At 46.0% G+C, this 20,815-nt stretch overlaps 2 protein-coding genes across 5 annotated transcripts in view; one reads left to right on the top strand and one right to left on the bottom strand.

Moving 5' to 3' along the window:
* The window catches only part of FOXP1 (forkhead box P1), a 337,019-nt gene that overhangs the window by 141,098 nt on the left and 175,106 nt on the right, over positions 1 to 20,815 (top strand). The window lies entirely within an intron of this gene.
* Positions 10,752 to 20,815, bottom strand: part of LOC122185238 — an 11,309-nt gene continuing 1,245 nt past the window's right edge. Inside the window, exon 3 of the mRNA XM_042880834.1 lies at positions 10,752 to 11,869. Coding sequence (XP_042736768.1) covers positions 11,468 to 11,869 — 402 coding nt within the window. The 3' untranslated portion in view covers positions 10,752 to 11,467. The remainder of the gene's footprint in view (positions 11,870 to 20,815) is intronic.

Genomic DNA, 20,815 nt, shown 5'->3' with positions numbered 1-20,815 from the left:
TGTGATGTCAGTGCTCGTTAGTACTGTTCCCTTGACCTTGTTTGAATATAAAATGGTGATTTCATTTTAAACTTAGAATTTTACAGAATGACTAAATGCATCAGAGTGAATTAGAGCTATTTTTATTTTTAATTCTATTAAAATGTACTTCAAGAGGGAAGAAATGTCCCTGTTCTCTTCTGCTTTAAATTAAAATAGATCTGAGGACGATGTGTTTTTCCTTTTTTTTTTTTTTTTTTTTTAAGTTCTTTGTTGCCAAAAATATATATTTACTGAGGATGAAATGAAATTCATGAAGTTCAAGTGAATATTGCAGTCTTTGGCTGTCCTCGTGGTGTATGGCAGTTGTATGATATATGCCTCTCTTCAATATTTGAATATTACTAGTTGCTTGTTCTTTTTAATGGCAGGAGCCCATGCACCAGACTGGCTGAGAATGTTGGCATTCTTATGGAGCCATGGTTGATGTGTGGCCAGGTGCTATTTGACCTGGGAAAATGAAGAATGTTGGTTGTTATAAATGCAGAACATTACCTCTTCAGCCTGGCTTGAATTTTATAACCTGTTTCTCCAAAAGGAGGCACGTTTTCTGTTCCTGCCGTCAGGACACGACGTATGCCAGGCATTGGGCACCTGGCGTGCATCGTTGTGCAGTCAGCAGTTTGGGTGACATGCAGAATATCTCACTGCAGAGGGCTGTCCCGTCTTCCAGGCTGTGACACAGGTTGAGTCTCACCCAGGAGCTGCTATGCGGGGTTCAGCCAAACTAGAAGATGTGGGAAGTCATCAAGGACTGTAGAGAACACCATGGGCTAACTGTGGTGTACGGATGTGGAACATGCTTTCAAGTATGTTTGTAAACTGCAGAACAAAATTCACAACTTAAAAATAGAGTTTTTCTGTGCATCCTTCAATGGTAGGGCACATTTCTGTGACAAGGTGGGGATTTGCCCTGCTTCCGCTGCGTTGCTGGTGCTATTTACAACAAAATGCTCCAGGATCTGTCCATGATCTTGCAAAACGTTTCGTAAAATAAAGCCATAATGAGTGATGTGTGGTCTAAGAAACTGGATGTCAAATTGAAACTGCCGAGATAATAAACCATGAGAATAGGAGATAGTAATGGAAATAGTGATGGAGTCCTAATTAGAGCCATGCCACTGAAACAGGGGAGGTTAAGGGTTTGGTTGATTGAGTTTGAGCTCAATTGCTCGACAGTTTAATTTCAGGTGAAATCCCATCTTCTGAGTTAGTGGCTCAGCTGCTCGGTGCGCGTGCAGAGCAGGGCTCTGTGCTCCTGGAGGGGCGGCCGCGTGGCCCTGCGTGTCCCAGAGCAGAGTGCAGGCCTGGCCCCGTGTGCAGCAGGATGCTGACAGCGTTACGCTGTGCTTTGGTCCCTGTTTTGTCTTCTGTCGAGTCCACAGAGCTCTGAGCAGAGACTCAAACTGAATAGATGCAGCAAGGGACTGTGATGGTTAAACCTTCGGAATTAGGGGTTTACGTGCTCCTTTATTTAGCACTGCTAGGCATCGTGCCTAATTATCTGCCAGTTGTTCCTCAAAGTAAGAATTTGAATTGAAGTGTTTGATTTGGGGAGAAAGGTGGGGAAATGTATTTTTACGGAATTGTGGACGATGGTGTTGGTTTTCCAGGAGCATTCGTTTGTTTAAAAGTATGTGAAAGCATTTTCAACAATCAAACACCATTCAGCGAGCATTGTAAATCAGGGATAGCTTGTGTGTTGAAAAATTGAAAGGTACAAAACATGCTACTAAAGTTGTACATTATTGATAACAAAAGACACATGCAGACTTTAAGATTGCAAAGATAGAATCCTTTAGAAAACCCTCAACAGGGAAAAAAATCAAGCACAAAGGATTTAGAAAAGTTACACTTAGTTTAAACTTTCAAATCTTAATGCTTGTCAGAGCTAAATGCTAATTGAACATCAGAAATAGTACAGGAGCTGCTTTCTGTAACTCAGTGCCAAATTAGATGGTCAGCAGATAGATCTGTGGGTCTGAGCTCTAACTTTGAATGTATTTACCTATATTCTCCTTCGCTCAGCCTTCAAACCCAGAGGGAAATGGGGATTTGTGAGGCCTGCAGCTGGGGGGATGTCAGTCCTGTAGCTGCAGCCATTGGGGCACCTCTAAAGACCGGCTCCATTGACTTGCTGACGTTGGGAGCAGTTGAAATATCCTGATTGTTAGGGCCTTCGAGTTCCTTCAGCTGAAGAGCACAGCCTGGTGCAAAGCATTTCTGTGAGCTGTGGTAATAGAAATCAGAATGTTACCTGTGTGTTCTGTTCTAAGCCTCCCCAGAAAGGCTGTGTGTACCTTGGGCAGCACAACTGGTTTCAAACCTCACCTTTTGTGAGGAAAAAAAAGAGGTGGGTGAAGCTGTGATTTTTTCTGAAGCAACTGGGTAAAAAAGATTTAGAAAATAGATTAAGACATTTTGGAATAATTTAAAAGTATTTGAGCAAATCTCATTAACATGGACCAGTAGCAAGCTGTATTGAAGACTTCAAAGATCTGTCAGAGGAGTTCTTTCTGTGCTATTGTCTGCCAGCATTAGCAATCTCAAGAGAACATGCTTCTTTTGTTTGCTTTTGGCCCATTTAGCTTTTCTTCTTCTCCTTAATGTTCCTTAATGTATTATAAATCTTCAAGTGGGTTGATAGAAAAATATATTTCTCAACTTTAAGGTAGTCAGTAGCAGGTTTTGATCCTCGTATCTGATACTTCTGGACCAAATCCTTCTGGTCTTCACAAAGAATGTTAAAGTAAGCAAGATTTGGCCAGTATTTTACATAATCCTGCGCTGTTTCTTCCATTTAACTTAGCAGGTGTTCGATATGATCTTCAGCAAAATGCAAGTGCTGGTTTGTATTACTTCATGGAGAGCAGCATCATCTGTTAGAAACCTGTGAAGAACGCAAAGCTCACAGCTGAGCTCTCATGTACAGCAGGCAGGTGTTTGGAATCCTCCCTTCGCCCTTCATGGTTACCAGGAAATCCAGCATGCATCCCAAGTGAGGGACAAGATGTGCCATAAGAGGCACTGAGGCCTGTGAGGGGTTTTGTTCTTTCAGCAATGGCCAGTGCTGTTGAAGATGTTCGGACTTGTTGGCGTGCACCGTTTGGGCAAGGATGTCATAAAAGCTGTATTCAGCAAGGTGGAGCTTGTTCTTGTGCCATCCACGGCCGTGAGCAGCCTCTCCTGTCTTGTATAGAGGGAGGCTTTCCTGTGTGCTCTGTTCAAGAGGTACGCCAGTGTTTTACTCTCTTAACTTGGTACTCCAAGGAAACTACAGGTGCACTGAGCCAAAAGCATAGGAAATGTTAGTGCTGTACGCCACACAATACAGGCTGTGCAATTTCCAGCCTGTTTCTTCAGGACGAAGCTGGCTAATGTGTCAGGGCATGCTGTGTTTTATCGTATCTTGGGTGAGGAAGAATTGCAAATGGCACAGGTAGGAACGGCGTCGGTCTCGTTGTAGATCAGATAGCCTGAGCTCATACTTTGCCACGAGACAACAACGGGAGGGCTGGGAAGATCCAGCCCTGAGGTTTCCTTCTGAGGCAGGCAGGCTGGCGGCGCTGAGGGCACTGCTGCTGTTGCACAGCCCTGTCAGCTTGAAGCCTGCCTTTGGAAGGCACATCGCAAAGACAGCGTCGCTTCTGCGGCACGGAATCGAGGGGTGTGAGCAAATGACACCAGAAATAGACTCTTATTGCATATTCCATATTTTATTTGGTCATCTCTTAGGTCATTGCCTGTTGCCTTCCACCATGTGAGAAGTATATCTTCCGGCGTGCCTCAGTTACTGTCCTACAGCAGGAGCAGCAATATTTTACAGTGGCAGCAGTACAGGACCAGTGATGTCAGTGGGCATTACAGGAGGCCACCCTTTTTATTTGGTAGCTCATGCTAAAGCCAAGACGTTAAAAAAAATGGTTTTGGCCCCAGTTGCCTGCCCATATTTCTCGCTGCAACATATGAAAGCATTTTTCATTGCTGCTAATGGCAGGAACTTCAGACGCCACCTCCAAGATGTTTAATTGCTAAGTGTTTCTCCCAGTGCAATCTGTGAATTTTAATTTGGGGCTCTCCCACCTCTGCTGGCCGTGTACTTCGCAGCGTGCTTTGTGCAGTACAGCTTAATTGCTCAAAAGGGTCATTTCTGACTCTGAGCTCACTGTTTGTTTTTTTAGGAGGGCAGCACAAACATTTGGATATTTGTAACTAAGACTCTGACGTCATTTCCATTGCAAATCATTAATATCAGTAGTTTATAACACGGCTTTTCAGAATGCTTTTTGTTGAAATATGATGATGCCTTGCTTGGTTTTAAGAAAGCAGAATTGTTTTTCTCCCTTTTTTTTAAACAAAGATAAATCGGAATCTTTTGAGTCATAGGTCTGCTTTCCTCTCCTGTCATACGCCTTTAGTTATTTTTAATAGCTCTCGTGTTTGTCCATATTGGTTGTAAGACAAGTGGTTCATTTAATCCTCTGACATGTTAAGGGTCAGTGGATCCCACTGCTGGAAGGAAACGTCTGTGGAAGGGCCCAGCATTTCCTGCTACTGGGGCACTTCCACCAATGGAACAGAGCTACACAGTCCTGGCATTAGTAATTGTTTGTAAAAATCTTAGAAATAGAAAGTGCCGCCTTTAAAAGCCAACGGCAGCATAAATCAATAATATGGGCAGTGGGATCATTTCCTTTGGGGGTCTAGGGGGACTTTTTTAACCCCTTTTTGACTGGAAGAATGTCCTGCAGTTATTTTTACAGCTTTTGTTTGCTCTGGTGCTGTCCTCAGTCATCCTTTAAACTTCATTCTAATAGTGGGACAAGATGATGTTCAGTGGGAAAACTTGGTTTTTAAAAGCCTTGAATGGAGTTTGAACGCTGCTGAAAACGTGTTGGAAAGCAGCTGAGAGATGGTTTCTGAAGAAGCGTGCGTTCTTTTGCTCATCTGCACCTCTGAGAGCTGATGTCCAGTGAGAAATAATGTGTGCTTTCGCTGTTTGTTTCCTTTTGTTTTAAGGAGGGATAGATGATGGCTTTTGGTGCTGCTTTCTTTGAGTGTTCAAAGCTCTGAGCTCCGGTTTGGAGAATGTTAAAATAAACCCACAGGAGGTCTTGTAAAAGTTGTAAGAAATTGTAAGCATGTCTGCTGAGTCAATTATATGAGACAAATTGCCAGGGTAAGGCTGCGTGCTTCCAGACTTGTTATTTACACTCTGCCATCTTTAAAACAATTCATTTCTGCCTCTGATTTCACAGCAGATAAATACATGTTTTGGAGCAAAAAAAAAAAAAAAAAAAAAAGTATTAATTAGAGAAAATATTATTTAAAACTAAAAGAATGATTGGGGTTTGTATTCATGTGGTTAAAAGGAAAATCTGGCCTATCCTCCTGAAAGTTGGATAACTCAAAGAACGTAGTTTGAAAACGGAGGCGTTGGCTTTTTAAAGCTTCTCTGTAACGAGACACGAAAGCACAAGGCAGTTCTTTTTAGATCATTTCAGTGTTAATATTGAAGTTATTCTTTATTAAGAAAAGATCCCTCGGCCTCGACTGTCTGAGAGCATTCACAAAGTTCTGCTGAGTCCATTAACCCTGCAGGGAGTTCAGGAGCACGGCTCACAGAGCGCTGCTCGTCCCACGTGTGCAGTGTGTGCTTGCTGTGTCTCCACAGTCGGTGCTGTGCGCTGGGATGTGCCGCGTTGCTGCCTTAAGCTGCCATGGTTAACGTGGTTTGAAACGCATCCAGATGAACCCGTGTGTTTTCTAGATGCTTGATAAAGTACCGTGAAGTCCCTTTCCTCTTTCCCAGACTCTCCTTTTCCATCACCACCAGTGCAAAAGCTCTGAGAGGAGCTCGTGCAGCACAGCTCCTGCAGTTGGGCATGTTTGTCCAGCACGGACACGATGGGCTGCAGCATGGGAGAGGGCTTTCTGTTGGAAATTGCCGGTCGGTAGGCTTTGTTGAGCTGTTTTCTGTAGGACGTTAGGAAAAGCTTTTTGTCCTTTTAATGCCATCTCTTATTTCCAACCTCCTTTCTTCTGTTTTCTGCCGTCCCCTCCCTCAGACAGCTGTGGTCGACTCAAGGTGCCTGCAGCAGGAGAAGCCTTGAGCACTGCTGCATGCCAGGGAGACAGAGGAAAAGCTATTTCCCATGGGAAGTAATTGATAATTGAAGTGATGAAAGATGAGTGTGATTATGCCTGGCACCTCCTGGTGCAGCTGAACTGGTGGTTGAACTTTTAGTTTCTCTTTCTGTTCCCCAAAGCGATTTCTGGTGACACTGTCATGTGTTTCTGCGCTTGGGGAGAAGAGTTGAAAACCAGCTCCTTCCTTCTTCTTGTCCATGTGTCTTCCATGTGAGCGGTGAGTGTCAAGGACTGCTAAGAGCTGCTCCATGTGCTGGTCTTCCCTCCATTCCCCTCTTTGCTTTTATCTGCTCTCCTGTGTCTCTCTCTTCCCTCCTGGTAGGAGCAGGGCTGCTGCCCGTTGTGCTGGGAAGGTACAGAGGGCAGACTTTAATGTCTCCCCACATGTCCCAGACCTCTGCTTTCAGCGTAGCCAGGCACATGGTGCCCCGGGGACGAGTGAGGCTTTGGTTTTCTACACGGGAGATGGAGCCCCAGAAGGAGCACTGAGTTTGGGGTTCTCACCCTCATGAGCTGCCGTGGGCTGCTGGTAATGCGAAGACCTGGTGTGTGGGACATGGCGTCAACAGGATGACAGATTCACCTCCGAAGAGAGGAGTAGGGCAAAAAAAAGTTGCAGACGAGCTTTGTGGGTGCTTGAGGAGACTTTCTCTTTGAGCTGACCGTGTGCCATTACACCTGCTAATTTTCCCAGATTTTCTCTTCTGTCACTGACATCCTGTCTGGTGGCTGCCCATGCAGAGCAATCTGTGGCATCATCTGGATAAGACCTCAGAACGTCGCTGTGGGAGAACTCGAGTTTATCATAGTTTTATATTGGGTTTCCCTCAGCGTGTAACTGGATGCATTAATAGTGACATGATCCCGGCGTGACCTGGACTTTAATGGGTTTGAACTTGGAACTGCTCAAACATTAAGAAGAAGCCCTCGCTCCCTGCGTGTATTCAGCAGCTGCTTTTTTATATGCAGAACCCTGAGCTGCAAAGGTTCAATGATGGTGTATTTTCAACTTTCAGATGAAAAGGACTTAATAACTGCCAAAAACTGAGCTGTTTCTCTCCTGATGCAGATGTGTGACTGCCAGGACACGCATACATCAAAAAGACAACGTGCCTCTGAGCAGTTGAAAAACCTACTGCTTTGTTTTGTTTTGCTAGAGGCAAACAAAATGTCAGCCCCCTCAGTCCTGGGAGAGGGCTTCTGCTGGCAGCGTGTGCTTCTCCTGGGGCAGGGGCCTGGCAGCCGGGCCCTGGGGCTGGTGCCTCACCTCTGCAGCTGAGTCACTTCGTGGCATGGGGACTGTTTGTTCTGGACAAAGCTTTCTTAGTTTGTCTTGACTTTGGACGTTGCCAGCTGTGCATGATGTACCATCCAGAACAGGCTCTTTATCGTGTGTCAAAACTTAACTGTGGCAGCAAAGCTGACAGTTGCTTTTGCCGTCTGCACCGGGAGCCAGGTAGCAGGTTTGACCCCTCAGAGGGATGTTGCAGGGTAGGTTACCTGTTTGTTGTGTGTTCAAGCACTTCACAAAGGTACTCATTTCTCCTTTTTTAAAAAGAAAACAAAACCTCTGCAAGGCCTTATTTTCTGCTGTTTTGGGAAGCGTCCTCCATTCCTCTCCAAGTTTCCACTTGAGATTCCGTGTACAGTGTTATTGGCTACCTAAAACCAGATGGGCATAAGGGAAGGGCTGACACGAGTCTGGCTGTAGTGAGATGTGCAGAGCCCTGCAGTAATGATGGGGAGGTTCACCGCCAGCCATCAGAGCCATTTCATGGAATGATGGTGGACAGACAAAGATGTCTCTTTGGAGAGCCAGTGACAGATTTACTGACCAGCAGTTCAGGCTAGATTGCCATTTCTTTCGGTGTTGAGTTATTATTATCAACTTATTGCACTGTTAGATGAGCGCCAAACAAGTCACGTTGAGATATATTGATGCTAGAGGGAGGTGAGCCTGCTTCTCCCTTCTCTGTGCTTCTGAAAGCCAAGGTAAGCGTCTGCTTCGGGGTGTCCACTTCTGTCACAGAGTAATAATGGTACAATGGTTCATGTGTAATGCTTCTATTTTACTAGGGATGTAAATCTTTGGTCTATGGACCACTGCTTCAGTTCAGATTTTTCTTTAAAACATTAATGAGCGTTTGGATTTTGGGAGAAAAAAAATTGCAAGTAATGATGACATTGTGTAAAAATGTAGCAGCTAATGCATATGTTCTGTTGGTTTGCCTTGTCTTAGAGGAACATCATTTTTGCACATCACTATTAACAATGCAAACACCCTGAAATGCTAATAGCACTAGTAAGCTTTTAATTCCATGGAATTTATTGCTTGCTGTATTTCCATGAATTTATAACGCTTTGATTCTTAAGAGCCCCATTTAATCAGTTTTGCCTGGCACAGAACATAATAAACAACTTGCTGGTGCTAAAGTGCCACATGGGGGAGGCTGCTAACAAGAAAGTTAAATGCTTCTGCCACTAGCAGTTTCTTCGCTGTATTTTTCATGAGCTGTTACTACCAGTAATGTACTTTGCTAGCTTTAGAGCAGTGGTTAAACACAGTGACAAACCAAACAGCACTCCAGTGCTGTAAACACCCAAAGCAATACCATTTTTGTGCAGAGCTACAGATAAAACCAGACTTGAGGCTCAGCATCGTGTTGGAGTGAGCAGTGATTTTTGTACAAGGCCACGTTTTTCTTGTGGGACTTTTAGGAGTAAGTTGTGGATGGTATTGATCAAAGAAAACAGCGTGGAGAGAGAGAGAAAAAAAGAAAAAGAACTGCAGTGTCTTAAAAACCAGCTCTTGTTTGTTTATGCTGTTTGACCATAAAAGTATAAAAAGACTGTCTTAGAAAAATACCAGGTCATTGAGTGCTTTAAAGCAGAAAATGTCATTCGAGTCTCAAAACTGCACCAACTTTATATAATTACCCTTTTAATTATCCCCAGTGGCCCATGAAATTTGTAAAATAGAGCATTAAGAGTTTGATTTACTTACATGTTGCACTTTAGTGTTATGCTCTTAATGAATAATGTTTAGTACTAATGTCAAGCAGACGTTGCTGAGTGCAGTAGAGAGGTGCGTGGTGCAGAGCTGGGTGTTCGGAGGGGAGCTGGGGAGCCTCCACCTGGAATGGAGATTGCTGTATGTGTGTCAAACAATATGCTGCGATTTCAGTTGCCTGAATCAACTCTATTGATTTTACCCTGAGTGTGCAAAGTAGTTTGGTATATCTTCTTCATTGAACCATGCCAGGGAAACGACTGTTCTGGGGCATTTATTTAGTACTGGAGAGCTTCCACACACGTCCAGGTGCTGTGTCAGCTCCTTCCTTGGCATGGGGGATAGTTGTGGCATTCCTCCAAGGGACCGGGGCATGGAAGCCAGCTCTTAAACTTTCTTTAAGGGCTGAACTGGTTCAGTCTGTGCTAGTGGGAATAACTCTAATCAGTGTTCGGTGCGCAGTTTCTGTGGGGTATCCAAACAACATCTGCTGCCAAGAAATTGCTAGAATAAGCTTTGGGAAAATGTAACGCAAAGCATGGTCTTACAGTGCAGCTAAACTGAACAGGTATCTTCAAAGGTGAATGGCAGCATCAGTGAGCAGCGATGGTAAAAGAAATGAAGCAGAGTCTGAAGGATTGGATGGTAGGATATAATACCTGGTGACTTCTAAGGTATTGGTACAAGTCTGAGTGAGGTGGAGTCTCACAGCAAACGTTTGCATTTGGACGCAGTCACAAAATGCCTCCAGGGATGGTCTGATGCTCAGGATTCACCTGCTGAAAAGCTGGGGACAGCTGAGAGCACGGGTGTGCGATGCTCAGAAGGATGAGGTGATCTCTGACCTCATGTGCCACTTCCTCCTTCCACTGCTGGAGGCAGCACATGGTCTGCTAGGTAAGGGCAACATGCAAATGCTGGCATGGTGCTTTGGCATCCCCATGATTGTACGTGATCAGATGCACTCAAACAAAGCCTGAGGATTTACTTTCCTCCCCCAAAGTTGTTCCAGTTCTCCTGTATTGACTGTCACAACGTTCTTGGTATTGCTCTTACCTGGACGTGCGGTGCTTTCGTTGTCGTGCCAAACTCCAGAGCTCTCATGACCAGTTCATGTAGAGTTATCTTTGTTTGTTTTTCCAGTTTGTGAATATCCCTGTGCATTTAGGATATTTGTCGTTGGTAGTCAGTGGTGCAGTTGGAGGGGAGAGACAACAGAAAGCGTGTCGTTACTCAACTTTCATGTCGTTAAGAAGAAAAGCTTAGTTCAAATCCTGACTTAAATAAATGGCAGAAGCCTATTTGCATCCCTAAGATGAAGATTTTATACTGTGATTTTTTTCTTAAAGTAAACAAGGGTTATATGTTTGCCGTACAGCTAAAAATTGGAAAGGCAAAGTTGTGTTGGTTGTTTACGGGAACACGTTTCAGGAAACGGATCTCAGGAATTCTGAAATTTGAATTTATTTATGTTTGAAAAGATCTTGTTTAAAAAAAGCTCAAGGGAGCAACCTACGAAGAGGCTAATTAAGCTTTTTTGTACAGCGCTGAGCACAACGGGGCTCCTTTTTTGTTTGTCCCGAGGCCCTGCAATAATAAACAGAATTACTGCTAATAATTGGGAGGCTTTATTTGAAGTTGTGCTGACTGCGGGACGCGGGCAGTGTCAGTTTTCAGTAAGTGCATCAAGGCTGACCTTGAACTCGTGTCTGCTGATAAGGGCAGTGCAACAGCCTGCTGGTATCTGGGAGTGCGTCGCAGCGCTCAGCATTGCTGTCGTCTCTGCCAGCCTTTCTCCTCTCCTTGTCTCGTGCCCTTTCTGCGGCCACGGCCTGCAGGAGCCAGCCCTGGTGCAAAGGGAGGGCTGGCAGCTGGCAGAATGCTGTGGTAGCCCAGGTGCTCTGCCGTGTGCCGAGCCAGGCCAGCCGTGCCGAATTCAGGAGGGGAACATGGAAAGATGAATTTGTCGCAGCAGAAGCGGTTATTTTGGCTCTGTTTTATTTCACGTGCTGCGCGTTCTGTCTCCTCCAGCACCAGGCATGGACGTGTCACTCCCTTCCGCTCGTGCAGCTTTTCAACGCGTGTGGCATCGTATCGCGCCCCGCTCTGCACCACGAGATGGTGGAAGTCGGTGAATTTGTCTTTTTTTTTTTTCTTTTGCTACTGAAAGGGCTGGAAGTTTGCCTGAAAACCAAATTGCGTGGCAGGAGATTACAAAATGGTTAGTTTCCAAATCTGATTTTTCCCTTGTGAATTTTTCTTGCTCGCTCAAAGACAAGATCCATCTTGAACAGCTCTGACTGAGGTGGTGCTAATAACCATGCTGGAAAACATCCTGTGGCTTGTAATAACAGCGGGCTGGGAGGAGGACTCAGGGCCGTAACAGGGAGACCCTGGGGGCAGGTTTTCAGGAGAAGTTTGTGCTCTTTCAGTCCTCACCTCAGCTGCCTTCATATTGACACACGAGTGTTGGTGGGCCGTGGGGACAACCCGGGTGGTGGCACTGGGGCAGTCGGGCCCAGCTTTGGACTGCCCCAGCACCAAGCGTGGCCGCGGGTTGCCGTCAGCAGGCTGAGTGTAAGGGATCATCTCCTTATTTTGTGTCTGTGCCTCAAAACCTGGGCGAGAGTTCACAGCCTTTTGGAGCCACCCAGCTGCTCTTGCATGGTTCTGAAAAAAACAAACAAACAAATAAGAAACAGTCCAAAGGAAGCAGAGAACTGCCAAACCCCAATCTATTAACTCTGTATTGTGTAACCTATTAATTGTGTACTGTCCCACCTATTAACTTGGTGGTGTCCCTTCATGGTAGCCTCACGTCACAGCTGTGGACATGAACGTGAACTCTCACCTCGGAAGTAACTGAGAGTAAGTGACGTTTTTGCAAGGCTGCTATATTCCTCTCTAAAATTGGAAACGTGAAGTGGAAGGTTAATAAGAAGAGAACCCTCTGAACCTCGTGGTTAGACTAACATTTAGCCACCCAGCTGAGGAGGGATGAGGGAGCCGAGCCAAAGCAATCACAGGGAGTCCAATCAGATCACTGTAGACATTCTTGTTTTCAAAGTTGGTAGGAAATGGTTTTCTTAGAAAAAATGGAATTGATGTTCTTTTTCACTGGAGGAGCCAGTTTTCTGATCTCCAGTCAAGATGAGGAGCTTGTACTGGCCTTGAATTTCAGGGCTCTATTTCACTCTTCTTCATGAATTGTAGTTTTTACGCGTGTTGGCAAATCATATATATTTACAGTAGTGCACGCCATTTGCTTTTGAGGAAAGAAAGGAAGAAAGAAAGAAGCTGTGTTTCATTTAAATGCTCTTTAGATGCCTTTGCATATGCTTTTGCATACTCTTGATCAATCTTGCATTGTTTTATGTGTTTGTAGCATTTTTCTTACACTTTGTGCAATCATTAGCATTAATGGGGATTTGCGAGTGTAACAAGAGGAGAATATACCCCAGAGTGTGTTACTTAATTTCCCTTTGAAGTGGAATGAAGTTGTCCAATTGGCCATATGCTGTGGTTTGCCATAGTTCCGAGTAGTTTCTGACTCCTTGTAGAGCAGGTTAATCTCTCTTAGTGAGCCTACGATTAATCGTGTTTGATCCTATATGGCTCAGATATGCACCTTTAAAAGTACCATTAAACTTCTGAGGCATCTTGTTTTAAGCCAGGAACAATAGTTGCACAATAGAGATGCACAACAACCATTTGGCCCTGCAAAAATTGTGCACTCACATGATTAGTGAGGCGTGGTATTAAATTATTTGAGCTTCCTGCATAAATATATACCAAGAGGAGCCTTGTAACTGGAGATTTCGAATATAGTTTTCCTCTTCATGGGAGGAAGCTGCTGTACATCAGGCCTGGAGCATTCCTGTGGATCTCTGCCCAGCTGAAGGTCTGTGCTCCTCGCCTGTACTGCGCTGTCCCTCACCCAAAGAAATGCCTCCTCCTGTTTTATGGGTGGACTTTGCAGCTCGGTTGGAAATAGAAACGCAGTAAACAGCAAGTGTGCCTCAGAAATAACCCCAGCAACAGAAACTGTCACTATTTCAGCTTCTTTCCAAGGCCCCTTCTTGGGGGCCTGATGTGCAGCTGCATTACAAGCGCAGTAACACAGGCAGCAGTGCTGGCCCTGGAAAATATTGTGGTACAGCGCGCAAATATCTGTAGAACCTTGTTTGTGTGTATGTGTGCTTATGTTTAAGATGCAAACTTGCATTTAAGTGTGCTTGGCTCCCTGCAGTATATAGCTGCAGAGCTATTTCTGAGATCTTGGAAGAGATGGGTTTGTAGTCTGATGTTTTTTACTGTGTTTTTCTTGCCCTGGTGTTTATTAACATCTTCCCTGATGCCCAGTTAAAAGGGATGGCAGCATAAAAGTTTACGTGAAAATACATTTCTCTGTAAGTGCTCTATTCCTGTGATTCCTCTGCAGCTTTAAACCAAAACCAGTTCCATCCTGTTTCATCTTTTACCCCTCAGACCCGATAGGCAGAGAGGAGAGAGATTTTGCTTCCCTCTAAGATCTGCCTCATCCTTTCCATTTCCAGCCCTGGGTTGCTGGCTGGAAACAGCACTGCTTGCAGTGGCACAGCCCTGACTCTGCCTTCTTCCCTCTGAACCCATCTGCACATCTGAAAGTCTCCTCGGTGACCACTGGTGACTCGAAGCACTGAAACAGGAGGTTAGAGTCAGGGCCAACGACCGTCTTTTCTGCTTGGCTCTGCCTGTGCTGGGTCCGGTAGCAAGGCTCTGGCCACGGTTCAGTGCATTCAGGGACATGCTGGACATGAAGGATTTGCCTATCACTAAAAGAGCTGCCAGCATCAGTGGCAGCCAGCAGTGCTTTGGGCCAATTGCATTTTGCTGGGCAGAGAGCAAAAAGAGGGCAGATGGGAATATGGAAAGCTTGCTAGGCTGAGCCAGGAAGGATGGGAACACTGGGCTGCTGAGAGATGGGTCTGTGGCAGAGGGATGCTCCATCTTCTGGCTCCTGCTCCTTTTCTTAAGGGTTTGGTGTAGCTCTGTGAGCTTGGAGCCACTCCTGCAAAACAGCCATATGGCAAGGGCTTTGTCAGGGGTGTGCACCCTTTCTTGTCTAAGTTATTAATGAGGAGGTTTAGTAATTGCTTCAGAACAGGTTTGGAAGGTTCTGTTGTAATGGCTTTAGTTAGCTGCATGGCCATCCACTGACTTCCCTTTGTCCCCTTTCACAGCTGAGTGTGTGGGATGCACCCAAATGCTGCCATGAAAGCTGTCTCTGTCCAAAAGTCTGCTTCCTTTCCCTTGTAGAGCTTTTTCCCTCTGCAGTGCAAGCAGTACATTTACCACATTGAATTTCTTAGCTTGAATTGTTTTCACAACTGGGCTGATGCCTTTGGTTAGCCAAATAACCTGAAAAGCCAGATTTCATATAGCAGTGCCTAAGCAGAGCTGAAGAACTGGTTGTGGTTTCTTTTCCTATGCCAGCCCAACAGGGCCCCTATGCCCTTGCATTGCCAGAGCTCCAGCAGGTCCTGGGATGTCTGGAGAAGCAAATGTGGGAGCTGCATGCACCTGAGGGGGGATTCCTGCCAGCATGCCCACAGTCATGCTTAGCCTCTGGTATGTTGCTGTGACACACAGCATTTTAGGAGTGCTAATTATGGTACCCTAAGCACTGAATATATGCTGTCTGCCACTGTGAAGACAAAAAAATACAGTCCTTTTCCTAACCACTTCAAAAGGCAATCTGCTTTCTGCTTAATTTCTGCTTAAAAGGGAGCTGTTGTGAAGAACACAGTTGTCTTTTTTATTTTTAATTGTTGCTTTGTTGTTGACTTTCATCTTCTTTACTGAGAGGGAAGTGCATCTACGAGCATTGAAATGATGGTAGCTGGGAAGGAAAGGGTAAAGCCAGGAGTAGGTGCAAAGAGTGTGTTTACAGCTGCCCCGTGTCCTGTTTTCCTCTGCTCTGGGTCTGCTTTCCATGAATTAAACCTTTTGTAGGTGAAGCAACCTCTGGAAATGTTCAGGGTTGAGGGTTTGTGTAAGTATGGGTGCATGCCTGTGCACATCTGTTGACCTGTGATGTTTTGTGATTGTTAGGAACCTTTTGGCTTTTGTGAGCACTTGATACCACTTCTCTCCAGGTATTTCTTTCTAACAGGCTCCTGCTGTGAGCCACTGATGTTGGTGGCTTGGTCACAGCGGGAGCAAAAACTGCTTCTGCGTGGTGCAGCGCAGTGGGAGGGGATGTGGCCTTGCAGAAACGTGGGGCTCCTTCTAGTCAAAAAACCAGCCTGTAAAAATGATGAACTTCTCTTCTGCCGTCCCAAGGTCTGACAGTTTTGTATAACTTATGAATTAAGCATCTGGGAGGTATAATATGTATTTTTTTCTGCTAACAGTCACCAAACCTAAGGCAGATAAGCTGTTGAATAATTTTCAGTCATCCATTGACACTGAAGGAAGTCGGAGCAGATCCCTGGAATGTCTGTCTTAACAGAAATGGCTGAATTGCCATTAGTGTTAGCGAGATCAAGGTGCCACCCTTGGCTGTGCCTTAGCCACGAGACTTTAACCTTAAACTCCATGCAAAACAGACAGGACCTTTAGTGCAGAGGTCTCACTGGAAAGATCCCGGCAAAGTAAACAGCGTGACACTTAATTTATCTACCCCAGGAACATGAAGGGCTCAGTCGACCTGATGGGATCTGTGGTTCCAGGGAGTCTAGGTATTTAAAACCTGATGCTCAGCCTGCTAAGCCATCCCCTGCAGCTTTCCTTAGTGCATAAGATATGAAAAAATCTCCTGTCCTGCAAAACAGATATTAAATTGGATACTCTTTCCCCCTGCCATGATAAGAAACGTGGCAGAGAGATGCGGGAAAATGGAATGCTGCTTAGAAAGAAAATATATTTGAATCAAACATAAAAATTGGCGAGATAGGAGGATTTTCAATGCTGGTAGCAATACCCTCCCCAATGACTTCCTGAAAATTCAACTCTCCCTGTAGTTTTTGCACTGGATTGTGAATAAAAATGGTTGTGATTGATGAAGCGTTTGGTGTCTCACTGTAAGTTGGTCAAGAGGGACTTCTAAATCACCCAAATGAAATATTGCATTATCATGAACAGTAATATGTAACTGTTAAGTATGCCATTGCTTATCATAAGCTCAAGCTCCTTCGGAGCTCTACCCAGCAAGCAATCCGCGAGCGCTGGAGCAGAGCTGCCATGCCTGGCCCCTCCCTGTGGGACGTGTGAGATGGGGCAGGAGCGTCCTGCTGCACCTGGGGGCTCCTTGAGGGCAGTGGGAGGAGGAGGGGTCTCTGCGTTTTGGTTGTTGAAGAGGCTGGATGGAGGAAAGGGCAGCGCGCCTTTGTGTGCTGGAGGGCACGGGCTGTGAGTTGGATGGGGAAGCCTTGGCCGTGGGCTCCTCGCTTCTCTATTCGGCCTGTTCTGTTGTTTCACTACATGTTGGGTTGACGGTTGTCAGGTTTTTTGTGCAAAGCTTTTCACTAGTTCTGTGCATAGGATAGACTACGAGAAAACACTGCTAGCGTTTCATGGAGAAACCAGCATCATAGCATCAAAAAAGCCCACGTTTTTTTCTAATTTCTTTGCTTACACCAAGAAATAGATCAGTGTTGTTTCTATTTAAAAATAGTTTTGTTTTCTTTTAATAGGTTTTTCTTGGTGAAAAGCCCTGTTGTTCCTCAAGTGAGAAAATGCCAAGCTGGTCGGGCTGAACTTATCTCTGTCTAGAAGACATAAAGATCATAAAGACCAGGCAGCCATTTCTCAGAAAAGGATTAGAGAAATAAATGCTTCCTGACTGTGTGGAAACACATTTAGAGCCAGGTGGTTGGGAAACCTGAGGATTTTCCATGTTTTGGGGCTAAAATGTGGAAATGTGTAAAGTGATGTGGTAGTAAGAAATGTGGTTTAATGGGCAGCATTGTTGGTAGGTGGATGGTTGGACTGTATGTGGTCTTCTCCATCTTTATGACTCTGAGATTGCAATGAAAGCATGGACTTTGCTTTGGGCATAACTTCCCTATTTGATCTCAGGTTGGTCAAGCTGCAGATCTACAAAACATTCCTACACCTGAACTGGATGAGAGCCTCAGGCTCCTCTCTGGTGGACAGAGCCCTCCCCTGGAACAGGCTCCGTGCTCAAGCAGTGGCAGTACCTCTCCTCCCTGCCTCCTTGTCCTCCATCCTGAACCCAGCTTTGGGATAACGAGTGGGGCCACACAACAGCTCCCACTTAGGGCGTTCTCACCCTTCTTTCCATGTCTGTTCAGTAGCATGGGGGAGCTCGGTGGCTTCTTGAAGAATGGATGTTTGCCATGGGTAGCTCTGTGGTTTCCCTGTCTCTTGTCTCAGGAGCATCTCAACGTTTTGGGCTGAAATGTTTTACAAGAATTCGGCCTGTGGCAGAATGCCCAGTAAGGAAAAGTTCAGTGCAAATGATTAACATTTGGCAAATTCAGTAATAGCTGAAAATAAGGTCGTTAAGATGGGACGTGTTGCATTTGGTGGTTAGTGGTCACAGCTATGGGATACGTATCTGGAAATGAAGGGAGGCACTGCACAAGTGTGCATGTGCCATACTGTGAAATACTAACACACGAGCAGTGTAAAGCTCAAGAAAAGCCTTGCCCTGCCTTGGACCCTGCTGGTACCATCTGCTCTGTAAGCAGTTGTTGCACTTGGGACAGAAGAAAAAGAAGTTCTTCTCTTGCACGTGGGATGCACGTCACTGCTTGCTTCTCAGTGGGCACGAAGTCCTCGGGGTTCTCTCCACATCTCCAAGGTATGGAAGACAATTTTTCTTGCACCGATTTTATCATGCATTTGGATACAGACTGCACTTGGCTGGGTTGGGGCTTGCTGCGCAGAGCAGCCAGCCTGGCCAAAGGTCCCCCATCTCAACTCTTGCACTGAAGCTGAAACATTCATTAAACTTCTGTTTGAATAGGAAAGTTTCACATTTTCTTGACAGAACAGATTCTGTGGCTACTAATTTATTACTGCAATTTAAGAAACAGACGTCTGTCTGACATGTGCCACGTAGTTCGATAGGTCACCAGTGACATCATACTTAAAATCGTTATCTTTGCAAACTGTGCATTTTGGGTAAAAGCTTTTATTTATAGTCAGTCATTAAAATTGAGACCTGATATTTACTTTTCCTCTGATTAGGTTAAAGAGTGAATATGAACAGAAAGTACCCTTCTGTTACCACCAGGCAGTTTACAAACTGCTATTCACATGCAGCCTTTTCAAAGGAATCATGTTAAATCATTATGGGCTTAGATGGTATGTTTCAGTTCGTACTTTTTTTCATTGCTAAGGCTGATCTGTGCCATAAGGGATATATTTTATTTCCTCCTGGTCCTGTGTTGATTCTTGTCCTTGTCACAGAGCAGCTGGAGGCTGAGGTGGAAGTGTCAGATTGGAGCCCTGTGCTGTTTCCAGCATTAAGACACTTTGGGGGTCACCTCCTTCAGCCGAGCCCCCAGAGCCGAGTGGCTCTTTGATGGCTGCAGTGGAAATGATTTCTGATGAAAAATCATACGTTGCAAGTTGGCAGCGCTGCCCAGTATACTTCCTTAATATTAATGATTTCCCCCGCGCCCCCCAGATCCTACAGCTAAGATCGGTGGCCCATTTCAATTTTTATTGAAACAAATAAACCCAATAAAAACACGCAGAGAGCTGAAGCTCCTCGATAAAAAAAAAAAAAAAAAAAGTATATGTATAAAAATTACTCTGCATTGAATTTATTGATTTATTTATTTACTCCAACTAGAAAATTGAGTATTGTGTTAATGTATTTTATAAGACTCACGGTGCTCGATGAAATGGCTAATTTATTTTAGCGTATACATAAATAGCTGGCAATTTTCAGTGAGACAGCCTAATGAAAATGATGCTATGAAATTGTCTATACTATGAGGAGTGATGGAGTCAAGTTATTATTGGGTGAGTGCTGCGTGGCAGCGAGCTGGCCATCATGTCTTTGAACTTTTGAACTGCTACTTGGTCGTGTGATTGATTGGTTTTGGGATCGGCGCGCCGAGTTAACTTCGTATTTTGGTTGGGGGAGCAGATAAGCAGCGCGCCGCGTGATTTTATGGATGTTTAGTTTAAACAAGATGGTTGGAAAATTTAAAGTGTGTTAGCAGAACAGGCTCGCGCTATAGGGGAAGGCAGAGAGATGCTCGTAGGTACCATTAGATGTCAACACTGATGTTGCGATTGCTGCAGATGAGCTGAGTACGAGCGAATTTGGCAGGGGCAGCATGCATCATATTTGTAAGAGGAATGTTGCCTTTGTTCTGCACTGAGTGTGCGATCCCGCAGCGATTTCGCCCGCCTTCAGCCTCCCGTGGCCGTGCCCACGCTCTGAGCGCTGCGCCCTCGGCTCCCGCCCGGCGCTCCGGAGCTGTTTGCTGCCCGTGGGCCGCGGCTCCGGCGGCCGCCTCGTCCCCGCTGCGCGATGCTGCACTTGTTCCCGGGCTTGGGCCGTGATAGGGCCGTTCGGGCAGCGCTGCTCGGCTCCCAGCCTTCGCCGGCTGCAGAACTTCTGCGGGAACCTCTGCGCGGCGAGTGCGCCGAGCTCTGCTTCTGATTAAACCGAATAACTCGACACCTGCATTTTACCATTTGCTTCAAGTGCTTTATCCCGTAAACCCGGCGATTTCCGAGCTTCGCAGCCCTCGCTGCGCACAGCCCGTACCGCTGCGCTCCGCGCCCGCGGGCGGACCGCCGTGCCCTGCCGGCCCGCTGCAGCCCCCGGCCGGGCTGAGGAACGCGTGCGGGCACCCTTTTGTTTTTTGCAGGGATGAAAGTGACATGGCTTTATTTGGCTCTTCAACGCTCTTCCCGTGCCCGAGCCGTTTGCAGCAGGCTCGCAGCGAGGCATTTGGAAGCTGCTAGCACTTGCCTCTGCCCCCCCAACCCCCCCCCCCCCCCCCCAATATATATATATATATGTTTTTTTAAAATATATATATTTAATTTAAAAAAAACCCAAAGCCCTAGAAACAAAAAAAACACGGCCTGTTCAAACCAGAAACCAAAACTACTGGAACAGGCTAAAAACGGGGCTGACACCAACACTATTAGCTGAAAAAAAATTTCCATTTCATTGCAACTATGTTATTGTTTACTTTGCCATACACATCCTAATATGGTTACCTCCCTGTCAAAGCGGCCGAGCCGGGCTGAGGGGCCCCCTCGGGGAGACGCTTCCAACTGCTGCTCAGACAATAAGAAACAAACGGCGCAACTCCACAAAAGGCTGCCCGGAAAAGAAGTGTCAAATCCATCCCGCGGAACTCTTCCCGCCGCCTCCCGGCCCCGCGTGTACGTAAAGCTGCGCCGGGGCGGCCGGGCCGCGGGCTTCGCTGCTGGGAGGGGTGTGTGGGGGCTGGGGGGCGGCGGGGCGCGCTTTTCTCCTCGCTCCGCTCCGCGCTCCGGCCGCGCGGAGCCGAGTGGCGGCGGGCCGTGCTGAGGCGGGCCGGCTTGTGGCGCCCCGCGGCGGAGCGGCCCCCCGCCCGCAGCGCCCCGACACACAACCTCCCTGTCAAAGCGGCCGAGCCGGGCTGAGGGGCC

The sequence above is a fragment of the Lagopus leucura genome, unplaced genomic scaffold (genome assembly GCF_019238085.1).
Source record: "Lagopus leucura isolate 7727_CA_CO unplaced genomic scaffold, USGS_WTPT01 Super-Scaffold_100028, whole genome shotgun sequence".
Classification (NCBI taxonomy): domain Eukaryota; kingdom Metazoa; phylum Chordata; class Aves; order Galliformes; family Phasianidae; genus Lagopus; species Lagopus leucura.
Note: the sequence above shows the minus strand (reverse complement) of the source record. Positions and strands in the feature narration are given on the sequence as shown.